The sequence below is a fragment of the Trypanosoma rangeli genome (assembly GCF_003719475.1).
Source record: "Trypanosoma rangeli strain AM80 chromosome Unknown Tra_15.4_contig_00073, whole genome shotgun sequence".
NCBI lineage: Eukaryota > Euglenozoa > Kinetoplastea > Trypanosomatida > Trypanosomatidae > Trypanosoma > Trypanosoma rangeli.
In genome coordinates this window covers 31,620-43,200 of record NW_021705817.1, presented here as the reverse complement: position 1 = coordinate 43,200, position 11,581 = coordinate 31,620, and the positions used below count along the sequence as shown (strand labels likewise).

Sequence of the window (11,581 nt, the reverse complement as noted above, 5' to 3'; positions counted from 1 at the left end):
ATTGCAAAGAAGGTGGGTGTAGACTAACAACTGTGGATGGTGCAGCCGCGGTCCTCATTTTTGTTTTTTTTTTTGTTGAAGTACTCTTTTTTGTTTTTCCCGCTTTGCGAGTTGGTTTTCATCACCTGCGGTTATTTCGTGTGCGCGCTTTTGCCGAGTGGGGGCGTATGCCATTTGTTGCGTGTTTGATTTCATACGCCTTTTCATTTTTACTTACTTGTTTTTTTTCTTGCCGACCATGTTTCTTTGTAGTTGTTTGTTTGCATCCGTGGATTCTCACACATTATTATTATTATTATTATTATTATTATTATTATTGTTATTATTATTATTATTGTTATTATTGTTATTTTTGCTTTACCCGTCTCTCTCCCGTGCTTCCGGCACTTTTAGGTTTAGGGAGTTACCTCTTTGTGGAGTGGGGACGCGCTCACAATGGGCCTTTTTTTCACTGTTTGCCTGCACCGCACGCACGCTGGTAAACACACTCATATTCATATCACATAAAAACAAAAAAATACATTTTTTTTTGCCTCTCATTCTATTTTTATTTCTTTGCCCACGCACTTACACCCGCCTCCGTTTCAGTTCAATGTGGGTTGTGGCAAAAATGCCTATTGTTGTTGTTGCTGCTGTTTTTTTTTTTTTTGTTGTGTGTGTGTGCGTGTGTGCGTTCTTCCCTCCCTTTGATCCTTGCTTTCTCCTTGGTTTGCCATGCCATACGCGGGTCTTTGCCAGACCTGACAGGGTGTTACTAAGGAGTTGGTTATTGTTTATGTATATGTATGCTTCTATCTGTCTTGTTTTATCCCTTTGTGTTCATGAAACGCGTTTACCCGCAACTACGCTCCCGACTTCCCAAGCAACAGTCTGCTGGAAGCGACGGAGACGACAAACCCGGCGTGCGGAATGCACGCAAAGTGAGTGCGCGTGTCTCATTGGGGGGGAGTGGCAAGGTATGTATGTATGCGTATGGTGCGTTTGTGGTGCTCGGACATGCAGTTTTTTTTTATCTTATCGTTGGTAATATATGCGACCCTGTGGATTTCGCTGGAGTCGTCGTCGCTTGAGCGTCGAATCGGTTGGGGTTTGCCAGCCTTTAATTTTCTATTTTTTTTTTTCTGACGAGGGGGGCTTTGCTCGTGGTTGGTTCTGCTTCTCACCCCGCGATAAAATTTTCTTTTTCTTCTCTTACTCGCCTTTATTTTCCCTGCGGTCGAAACGAAGAGAAGAAACGCAAGAGATTTGGTGGCTTTCCGGAGGGCGGGCGCCGGCTAAACACACACGAGCATCAATCAAAGGCGATATATACATATATATACGAGAAGAGAAATAAATTGTCCTCGCAGGGGTAACTAACCACATGATGATGGCAGAGCCCCTTCTGGCGCTCCTCCCGGAGGTGTCACGCCCGCAACGTCTTCCACCAATCAAGGAGCGTATTATGTGGACGGCAGCTGCGCTTTTCATATTTTTGGTTTGCTGCCAGGTTCCTGTGTATGGTGCCCGACCCGGCCAGGCGAGCGATCCTTTTTATTGGATGCGTGTGGTGCTGGCTAGCAACAAGGGGACACTCATGGAACTTGGTATTTCGCCAATTGTCACCGCCTCATTGATTATGGAGCTGCTTTCGGGAGTGAGGCTAATCAGCTACGATGCGAACAATAAGAAGGAACGTGCTGTTTTTGAAGGAATTCAAAAAATTGCGGCTCTTCTCATCACCGCTGTTGAGGCCTTGGCGTACGTAAGCTCCGGCATGTACGGCGATGTGCGGGAGATTGGCACCATCATGTGTGGCTTCATCGTGGTACAGCTTATGATGGCCACGCTTATTTGCATCCTTTTGGATGAGCTTCTGCAGAAGGGGTGGGGCCTTGGCGCCGGCACATCACTCTTCATAGCCACAAATATCTGCGACACCATCATCTGGAAGAGCTTTTCTCCTTCAACCATTAACACAGGCCGTGGTGCGGAGTTTGAGGGCGCCATCATTGCTTTTTTTCATCTGCTGGTGTCGCGCTCCGACAAGGTACGGGCGCTGAAGGAGGCCTTCTACCGCCCACAATTGCCAAATCTGACGAACATTTTTGCTACACTTGTGGTGTTTGCAGTTGTTGTTTTCTTCCAGGGATTTCGCGTGCCGCTTATGACCAAGTCGCGCCACGCTGGTGCTGATCGTCAGCCATACATGATCAAGCTTTTCTACACCAGCAACATGCCGATTATTCTGCAGGCTAGCGTTGTTTCAAACATCAACTTCTTCTCACAGATCCTTTCGCGCCGCTTTGGACAGCACAACTTCCTGATCAATCTCCTTGGTCGCTGGGAGGAGCGTGCGTACAGTCAGAGCGGTCAACTGTTCCCAGTTGGTGGTCTCTCCTACTACCTTACGCCTCCTGCCACTCTCTATGAGCTGTTGAATGATCCCATTCACGGCATCTTCTACGTCGTGTTTATTCTTTTCTCATGTGCCGTCTTCTCAAAGCTCTGGGTGACGATCAGCCACACTGGCCCACGTGACGTGGCAAAACGGCTTGTGGCGGAGGGTCGCTGGCTCGCGCAGGCTCGTGAGAGTGAGGAAGATATGGCACGTCTGCTGGATAAGTACATCCCTGTAGCGGCAAGCTTCGGTGGGCTCTGCGTTGGGGCACTCACTATCTTTGCGGACTTCCTTGGTGCCATTGGCAGCGGCACAGGAATTCTCCTGGCTGTAACGATGATTAACCAGTACTTTGAAATCCTTCAGCAGGAGGGCAAGGACTTGGGCTACGGCTTCCTCAAGCATAAGCTTGCATAAATTTGTAGCAAACCCGGCGTTGGTGAGGCGGTGATGGTGTGGCCGGCCAGCCGGGTTGAGTTCCCGGTGAAGCGCATCGAAGAAAAACAAAAAATAAAAGAAAAGGAACAACGGGGAGGGATGAAGGGATAACGTGTGTGTGTGTGCGGCTGTGCGTGGGAGGCGATGAGATAAAGGAGAGAAAGAAAGAAAGGATAAGGCAAAACAAGGCTGTTTTGCCCCCTTCTGTCTCTAATAGGCACAACAACGAGGAATTTTGTTCGCCACCACCAAACACGCAGAGTTTTACGGTGCATGACACCACCTATGTGTGGCGAAGGACAGAAAATATATTTGGCAGTTTTCCCACAGGTGATGGAGGTTCACATACACTGACATGCACGCTTCTCCCTTGCTCCGCCCACCATCACCCCCCGCACCGCCCCATGTTTGTTTGTGCGTGTGCGCATGCCTGTGTCCGCCCCTCTCTATGTACTTTTATAAATGTATAAATGTACTACTACTATGTGCGTCGGGTGCCGCGAGGTGTGACAGGGGTGGGGGTGGGGCGTTAGCATCATGGTGAAAGAAGGAAAAAGAAGAAAAGGAAGTTATGCCATGCCGTTACAGGAAGGAAACGAACAGAATAAGATGACTCACAAGAAAGTAAGGAAATCGTATACAATATTTGAACGAGATAGAGAGAGAGAGGGTACGAGTGAAGGAGGCTAAGTAACTGAATGCGAAAGGACCGAACAAACGCTTAGGGCAGACAAAAAAAAACACACGGAAAAAGGAGGTGGGGAATGGAAGAGAAGTTGATTATTCATGTCAGCTCACTGGGAAGAACAACATCGGCAACAGGGGCGGTAGCAGCAGAATAAGGAGGAAATAGACGCATATGTGTGCTCTTGCGTGTGAGTGAGGAGGCAGCTGTAGTATTTAGCAACCAATAACAACGACGATGGGAGAAGCGGGTTTTGCACTTTCTTACGTTTGCCTCTACACATGCATTTCTTCCTTCATTCGTATTTTCCTTGTTTAGTTTGCTTGCTTTTTGAAAGCTGCATGCTCACCTTTTGTGGGTGATGGAGACATTGGGTTGTCGTCGCTGCTTGCTTCCTCTATGCATGTATGCATGTGCGCGTTTTTGCCAGTGAGCAGGGTGTGCTGCTCTTCCCCGGGATGGTGGTGGAAAAAGATGGGGATGGGGACTGCCACGCGTGAGGGGTGACGGTACATCATGGACTCACAGCCACCATTCTCTGCCGTTGTTTCCCCCCCCCCCCCTCCACGTCTCTTCTTCTTCCTGTTATTATGACCTCTCAGTGTGTATGTCCCTTCCCAACCTCTTTTTTCTTTGATTTTTTTTTTTGCTGAGTGCTATGCGCCTGGTGTGTGCCAAGAGCTGCCTTTGAGGGGCCTGGAGAGTGCGGGTGTTTGTGATGAAAGTCACTTAAATGGTTCCTCGTGCTTCTTGTTTGTGTGTGATGCCTAAACGCTCAGGCTCGTTTCTTCCGTCGCTTTTTTTTTTTCTTGCCTCTCTCGCTCGGTGGTTGCCTGCCTGTGCGTGTCGTGTGCACCGTTAGGAAGGCGAGAAAGGAAAAATAAAATAAAAGGAAGCAACTAGGTGAGATGGAGAAATAGCTGTGCCCTTTGCGTGGTGGATTCTGCTCAGCAGCGGGCAAAGGGATGGCTGAGGGGCGAGGCCTCACCCTGATGTGTGCGTTATTAGCAGTGTCAGTAGTTTGGCCGTTTGAATATCTGCAAGAGGTCGGCACCGACTGTGTTGGGCCGTTGCTAGGGCCGTCTGTATCCGCAGCCCGGCGCGGTGTGCTTTTTTTGGAGGTACAGTTTTTTATGCGTTTTTTTTTTTTGGTTTTGCTGCAGGGACGGGAGCTATGGAGGACCTGTGGACGAGAATAGACGCATTACAGTGGGACGCAGCCTCTTTGAGGCGCACTGCAGTCTTTTGTACATTGTCATCCATGTGGTGCTAACGCGCCTACGGGTGTGCGGTATGCTGCGTGGCGCGTTACCGGAGCGACAATGCGGCCGGGTCTTGTATATGAACACATTACAACAGTCCTCCGCACGCTGGTGACGAAATCACTGGTGTGCAATGTTAACTTGATAACTGCATTTATTATGAATGGATCGACCAGTTTTCATGCAACATTTCAGACGTGTTTTGATATGTTAGAGGGAGGCCTGTTGACGCTGATGCTGACATTGCTGCTGTGGATAATGATGATGACGAAGTATGTCCTCGGGCCCACATTGGTAACGTGCTCCTTCTACGAGAAATTTGTATTTATTAAAGTTTCGTAAAGCGAAGGGAGTGGCAAGGTGTGTTGAGGCGGGTGTTTATTTGGTGGGTGGCTTTCGCCATCTGGCAGTTTCCGTATGTGGCGTGAGACACCAAAACGCATTGCAGCGCATGTTCTGCCGGCTGTTTTGCGGTCACTAGCTTTGCTTCCCTTAATAGCCACGGCTGCGTTTTTGTGTATATTGCTCGCCGAAACGGTGAGCAACAAGGCGCCGCTAATTGCATCTGTAGGGACAACCATGTAGTCGTTTTCTGAGTTTCATCAGTGTCAGCAGGCGATGAACATTGATGCCACTGAAATTCCGCTGGAGCCGTTGACTGAAGCGGCGGGTGACTGCACCATCAACCAAGACATAAGGTCTTGGATAGACTCGCTAACCGTGTTTGTCAGCTGGCCTGGGCGAGGCGGACCACTGCGAAAAGGAGCGAGTTACATCCATGGCGTGCTGGACTTTTACTCACCATTGCCGTTGCTGGGAAAAAAAGACGCCAACTCATGCGGTATTGACGCCGCTTTACGAGGCATTGATTTTGAAGCATCTGAGTGGAGACGTGATGACACCTTTGGCATAGCACCATCCCTCTCTGGAAGGGGTGCGTGCAGGATAATCGAGGAAGCGCCTGCCGCTCCTCAGAAGTCTCGGTGGACATCAATGGTGCTTCGCCAAGTTGGTGTTGCATCAGCTCGTCTTTTGCACACACCTTATACAGCATTGACCCTTGCTCTTGCAGTGAGCAGCCGTGCAGGTTTTTGTTGGAGAGGTCTTTGCTGGATGACGCGACTGAGGGATATACGATCGTACTTTCGCATTGGCCTGTGCAGCACCAGCTTCTCCTTGTGATGTACGGTGTGGTTTGGGCAAATCCCTGACAGAGCCAATCTATCTTGGCATATGCGACATTTGAGGGAGATGCAGGAGCGCTGTGAGGTTGCCTGCATTACCTTCCCCCTTGCCTGGCGGACTTTATATCAGCCTATTAGCTTAATGGCAGTGTTACTCGCCGTACTCATCGTGGTGTTGGAAAAGCAGTTTTTCTTTCGCCCGTTTTTTTTTTTTTTTACATTAAAATAATTTCTCTTTAAAACGAAAAAAATAACAATAAAAAATGTGTGGGCGAGTGAGTGATGTTAAAAACAAAAAAAACGCACGTACACACGGTTGGTGTTTGCCAAATATGGCGCAATGTTGTTGTGTTAGCTCTTATTACTGTTTTTTTTTTGTTTCTCGCATACACACGCAGTGTTAGTGTCGCCGCTGCCTTGTGGGGAGAGGAGTCTGTTCGCCGCTGCGACCCCGCGCCAGGGGGAGATTTTTCTTTTTTTGTCCCCCAATCGTCTGTGTCGCGTTCCTCCTCCGCGCACCGCCATCCAACCCTGGGCGGCACGGCGGAGATGGGTCTGACGCCCTCGACTCAACTGTACGCGTTCGGATGCGGCGCATGCGACGGGGTCGTTGGGCCCACATGGGGCAGTGCCGTATTTGGGCGGGGCGGAGGGTCAACCTGTCTGCGCTTTTTTTTTCTTTTTATCTTTTTTCTTTCCAGAGTAGGGTGGGTGTGAAATCTTCACCAGCACCCACTTATTGGCCGACGTTTGTTTGATCGCATTTCTTCCACGAAAGCGAGACGAAAAGGAAGAGACTTGAGTCCTTGAAGGGCTCACCGGGGCAGCGGGAGACAACCCCAGCGGATACCAGGGCGTGAGGGTGCGATTATGTCGCAACCCAACGGCAGGGAGAGGCGTGGCCCCTTCTCGGACGGGGCGCCGCCGCGGGAGGAGATGGCAGGCAGTTTGCAGTATCGCTCCTCGTCACACGCGTCCTCCAGTGTCTCTGCGCACGTCTCACGCGCCGAGATGACGCAACATACGGCTAGCGGAAGTGGCCCACAACGGGATACGTGGCTCAACAACCGCGAGGCCGAATTGGCATCGACGGAGCTTAGATCGACGAGCAGACACCGGCACGAACACCGCCGGCGGCATCGACGAAGCCACCACCCTTCCGGTGAGAGTGGCGATGCCGCTGTACCTAGCACTGAAGGTGACGTAGAGAGGAGACGACGTAAGCGTCACAAAAGTGGCCACAGTATGAGTAGTGTTCGCTCCAGTGAGGCGCCGAAGGGACCGACGTTGGCACCGGCGGTGAGCGCGGTAGACGTTGAAAGGCGGGGTTCAATAGTAAATGGTGCCAACCTCTCTTCTAGCTCTAATTGGCAGAGGCAGAAGGCTGAAGATGCGATGGAGCCTCAAAATGAGCGGGAGCCGGGTGAAGATGAAAGGGGAAAAAAGAGTAAAGACACAATTTGTGGTGGGACGTTTCCCAGGTTGTCAGTTGTTGATGGCCCAGAGTCGAATATAACAACCATCTTCACATCAAATCAGCGACGTCCTCCATCTAGGCACGTGGTTCAGCACGGGTGTCTGGTAGAGCACAATTTTGTTGGTAGCGACGGCCGGAGTCAGTTGCCAGTTCCCGTCCATGTCAATGGCATCCAGACGGAGGAGATGGTAGCGTTGCCCACGCATAGAGTATTACGCGATGGTGTAACATCTTACAGGGAGAGATCACAGAAGGGAGATGGAATCAAGAAACAGGAAGTAACTGTGAGTGTTAAACAAGATTTCTCTGTGGTGAACAATGCTGCTGCATCATCTGAGTGTGTGTTCTCGCCCCGAGACGAAACCAATGAAAGTATTGACCTAGGCCCATCTGTGTTAGTTTCTAGGCAGAAACAACACTGGTACCCACGGGAGATGTTTAACACGGAGCATGGTGGCTGCCCTGTATTAATAGTAGAGAGAGAAGAGTACATGGGCACTGCAGCAGAGTGTATTCCCACATCTTCAGAGGTTGCCCCACATGAGACGTGTGAGTCTTCACATGGTGACCACTTTCTCACGGATGAAGCATTGAGAAGCGTGCACGCTTCCGAGTTAGACAGTGGTGTGCTGTCGTCTATGCAGGGATACTCCAAACCACCATGTGTATCTTGTTGTGTGGATCGTTCATCCCCTGACAGCTGGCAGCTTGCTCGTTCACGACAGCACGCGTTTCAGTGGCCTCTTCATTGTTTACAGATAATAGCTATAACTTTGACAACGCTTAGTAACATCCTTTTTTGGATTTCGATCGTACCAGCCTATGCTCTACTGCATCACCGCGGTGGATACACGAGTTGTTTGCCCGAGATGCTGGTACTTGTGACTCTTACAGGTTTGGCGATTCTGTCAACATGCATTTTGTGGGGTATCTTATCGTTTCGCGAAAACGGGGACACCTCAAATGAGGGAGAGCCGTGTTGCTATTGTAGACGGCTTACACGTTTGAATTCCAGACACTGTAAGGCGTGCAACAAGTGCATCAGTGGATTCGACCATCATTGCAAATGGCTGAATGTGTGCATTGGAGATAGAAACTACCGTTTCTTTATTAGCTTCATCATTTCCGCGCTTTTCAGTATGGTGCTGGCACTTATCACCGGCACTGTTCTTTTAGCCAAATGGTGGACGCAGCTGTCGGCGTACTCGTGGTTCTTTCGCGTTGCCCCCATTGTATTTTGCATACTCATGCTGGCAGCGGCGTCACCTCTCGTGCACCTGCTTGGCTTTCACATCATGTTGCGTCGCCTCGGGCTGACAACCTTTGAGTACATCACGCGGCAGCGGCAACAAGTGATGCGGGACCCCCACTGGGATGGTTCCTCGGACGGTGCTGGTAAAGGGCTTCAGGTGCATGAAATGGGTGGTGCTTAAGACGAATAGAGTCAAATCTGAAACGTCATATTTTTGGCCAAAAATGGTGGGAGGGATACACTTGCCAATATTTCTTAGCATGTAACAATTGGACGGAGCAATGCGTGCACCATTGGCTAACGTTGGCCTCTGCCTCTGCCACGCCATGTGTGTGCGTGTAGGTGACTCTCATGGAGGCGGCCCGCTGAAAAATGTTAAAAGGACGTGGTGTGGGAAAGTGAATAACTAGTAGAAGAAAGTTGTCACTTTTTTTTTGTTTGCTGTCGTTGATGTTGTTGTTTGCGTGAATCACTCATATTGTTTGTTTCACAATGTGGCATGTACATCTGCAATGTGGAAGGTGTGGTGTTTGTCTGGTCTGTGCTCCGCCATTGAAATTTCTTTTGCTGTTGCCGTTTTTTTTTTCTTTGGCATTGTCCCACTCTGTACCCACGTGCGAAAATGTGTTTTCGCCTTTTTTTCCTGTCATTGGGGATGCGCTGCCAACACCTTCTGCAACGTCCCTCTGCGTCACTGTCCCGCTGGACGTAGAGGAGGACGGGGGTTCATTTTAAGTTATATATATATCTCTCTCGACGATGATGTGTCTCTTGACATCATCTGTCTCTGACATACCCTCTCATACGCCCCTTCTCTTTTTATCATCCCCATCCCACATCCGGACACACACGCATGCATGTGTGTGCGTATGTGTGTTGTCCTCCGCATGCCATGCTGGGCGATGAGACATAAAAATGCATTTGCGGTAGGTGTTGTTTTTCCTGCCTGCTGATCGTGTGGTTTTCTGCGCCTTCTTCTTGCGTATATGCGACGAAATAGAAGGAAAAAACGGAAAAAAAAAGGCAAAGATTGAATTAAAAAAAAAGAAAAACCGAGGAGAGCAGTGACGCCCACACTGATACACATACATTGGGGAGATCCAGCGGTCAAATGCTCTTTGAGATCCTCATCCTTGGCCTTACGGCTCTTGTGCTGTATTCGGTATACTTTATAAAGTCATTTAACACAACCCGCCCAACGGATCCGCCCGTGTACCCTGTCACAGTGCCTTTTCTAGGACATATTGTGAAGTTCGGCGAGGACCCGCTTGGGTTTATGCAACGATGCAAGCGAGAGCTTAAGTCTGGCATTTTTACCATCAACATTGCGGGAAAACGTGTGACGATTGTGGGCGATCCACGCGAGCATAGCCGATTTTTCTTGCCACGCAACGAGATCCTCTCTCCGCGTGAGGTGTACAGCTTTATGGTCCCTGTGTTCGGCGAGGGCGTCGCCTACGCTGCGACGTACCCGAGGATGCGGGAGCAGCTAAACATCCTCGCGGAGGAGTTGACCATTGCGAAGTTTCAGAACTTTGTCCCTGCGATTCAGCACGAAGTCCGCAAGTTCATGGCACATAATTGGAATAAAGATGAGGGAGAGATCAATCTCCTCGAGGATTGTGGTGCCATGATCATCAACACAGCCTGTCAGTGCCTTTTTGGTGAGGATCTACGCAAACGCTTGGATGCTCGACAATTTGCCCAGCTTTTGGCCAAGATGGAAAGCAGCCTGATCCCCGCCGCTGTCTTTGTTCCGTGGTTGCTGCGTTTACCTCTGCCGCAGTCGGCTCGCTGTCGAGAGGCTCGGACAGAACTTCAGAAAATTTTGAGTGAGATTATTGTTGCCCGCGAGGAGGAGGAGGCGGGCAAAGATAGCAACACCTCGGACCTCTTGGCTGGACTTCTTAAGGCTGTGTACCGTGATGGCACCCCCATGTCGCTTCATGAGGTGTGTGGCATGATTGTTGCCGCCATGTTTGCAGGCCAGCACACGTCAACAATCACCACAACCTGGTCTATGCTGCATCTCATGCACCCAAAGAACAAAAGACACTTGGAAAAATTGCACAGGGAGATTAACGAATTCCCGGCACAGTTGAACTATGATAATGTCATGGATGAGATGCCATTTGCTGAGCGTTGCGCCCGTGAATCTATTCGCCGTGATCCTCCACTTGTAATGCTCATGCGTATGGTGAAGTCCGAGGTGAAGGTTGGCCCATATGTGGTTCCTAAAGGCGACATTATCGCCTGTTCGCCCTTGCTCTCACACCAGGACGAGGAAGCGTTTCCAAATCCACGCCTGTGGGATCCGGAGCGTGTGGAGCAGATTGAAGGGGCCTTTATTGGCTTTGGTGCTGGCGTGCACAAATGTATTGGGCAAAAATTTGGTCTGTTACAGGTCAAAACGATTCTTGCCACTGCCTTCCACGACTACGACTTTGAGTTGCTGCGAGACGAGGTTCCGGAGCCAGACTACCACACGATGGTCGTGGGTCCCACGCTCAGTCAGTGCCGCGTGAAGTACTTCCGCAAGAAGAAGCTGTCCTCGTGAGATTGAGACAGACAGCCACACAAAAGGGTATTCAAACAAAAAATACAATAATGGGGCAAAAACAAAAGGAAAGAAAACGAAGAACAGCGACAAGGGAGGGGGAATAACTCCAGAGGGGGGGGGGGGGGGGGGATGAAAGTAGAACTACAAATCCTAATGCGAGTGTTTCGTGTGGGAACATTTGGGGTGAGCTGGTTTACAGATGTAAGAGCCTTCGTCTGCTGAGTTCCGGGGGAACGGGGCTGCGTCACAGAAGGGACTGAAGTGCGAATAGGTCACTTCCCGCTAGTGCAACTATATATATATATATATATATATATATACTAGTTGGTAGGTGGGTGGGCGA

General features: G+C 49.9%; 4 protein-coding genes across 4 annotated transcripts, besides 7 other annotated features; all 4 read left to right on the top strand.

Annotated features, from left to right (window-relative positions):
- Positions 1–282: 282 nt before the first annotated feature.
- Positions 283–351: a microsatellite.
- A 266-nt stretch (positions 352–617) lies between these two features.
- Positions 618–674: a microsatellite.
- Positions 675–1,363: 689 nt separating this feature from the next.
- On the top strand, positions 1,364–2,797 carry TraAM80_02994 (putative SEC61-like (pretranslocation process) protein; the record flags this gene model as incomplete). Its single annotated transcript, XM_029379979.1, has 1 exon — positions 1,364–2,797. The coding sequence occupies one exon, from the start codon at positions 1,364–1,366 to the stop codon at positions 2,795–2,797; it is 1,434 nt and encodes a 477-aa protein (XP_029240195.1).
- A 79-nt stretch (positions 2,798–2,876) lies between these two features.
- Positions 2,877–2,908: a microsatellite.
- Positions 2,909–5,383: 2,475 nt separating this feature from the next.
- TraAM80_02993 (uncharacterized protein) lies at positions 5,384–5,947 on the top strand (the record flags this gene model as incomplete). The annotated part of the gene is made up of 1 exon (XM_029379978.1): positions 5,384–5,947. One exon carries the CDS (start codon positions 5,384–5,386, stop codon positions 5,945–5,947), a length of 564 nt encoding a protein of 187 aa, XP_029240194.1.
- Positions 5,948–6,618: 671 nt separating this feature from the next.
- Positions 6,619–6,646: a sequence feature (A-rich).
- Positions 6,647–6,819: 173 nt separating this feature from the next.
- On the top strand, positions 6,820–8,859 carry TraAM80_02992 (putative zinc finger domain protein; the record flags this gene model as incomplete). The annotated part of the gene is made up of 1 exon (XM_029379977.1): positions 6,820–8,859. The coding sequence occupies one exon, from the start codon at positions 6,820–6,822 to the stop codon at positions 8,857–8,859; it is 2,040 nt and encodes a 679-aa protein (XP_029240193.1).
- A 247-nt stretch (positions 8,860–9,106) lies between these two features.
- Positions 9,107–9,139: a microsatellite.
- Positions 9,140–9,789: 650 nt separating this feature from the next.
- TraAM80_02991 (putative lanosterol 14-alpha-demethylase) lies at positions 9,790–11,235 on the top strand (the record flags this gene model as incomplete). Its single annotated transcript, XM_029379976.1, has 1 exon — positions 9,790–11,235. One exon carries the CDS (start codon positions 9,790–9,792, stop codon positions 11,233–11,235), a length of 1,446 nt encoding a protein of 481 aa, XP_029240192.1.
- A 114-nt stretch (positions 11,236–11,349) lies between these two features.
- Positions 11,350–11,367: a microsatellite.
- A 163-nt stretch (positions 11,368–11,530) lies between these two features.
- Positions 11,531–11,558: a microsatellite.
- Positions 11,559–11,581: the final 23 nt, after the last annotated feature.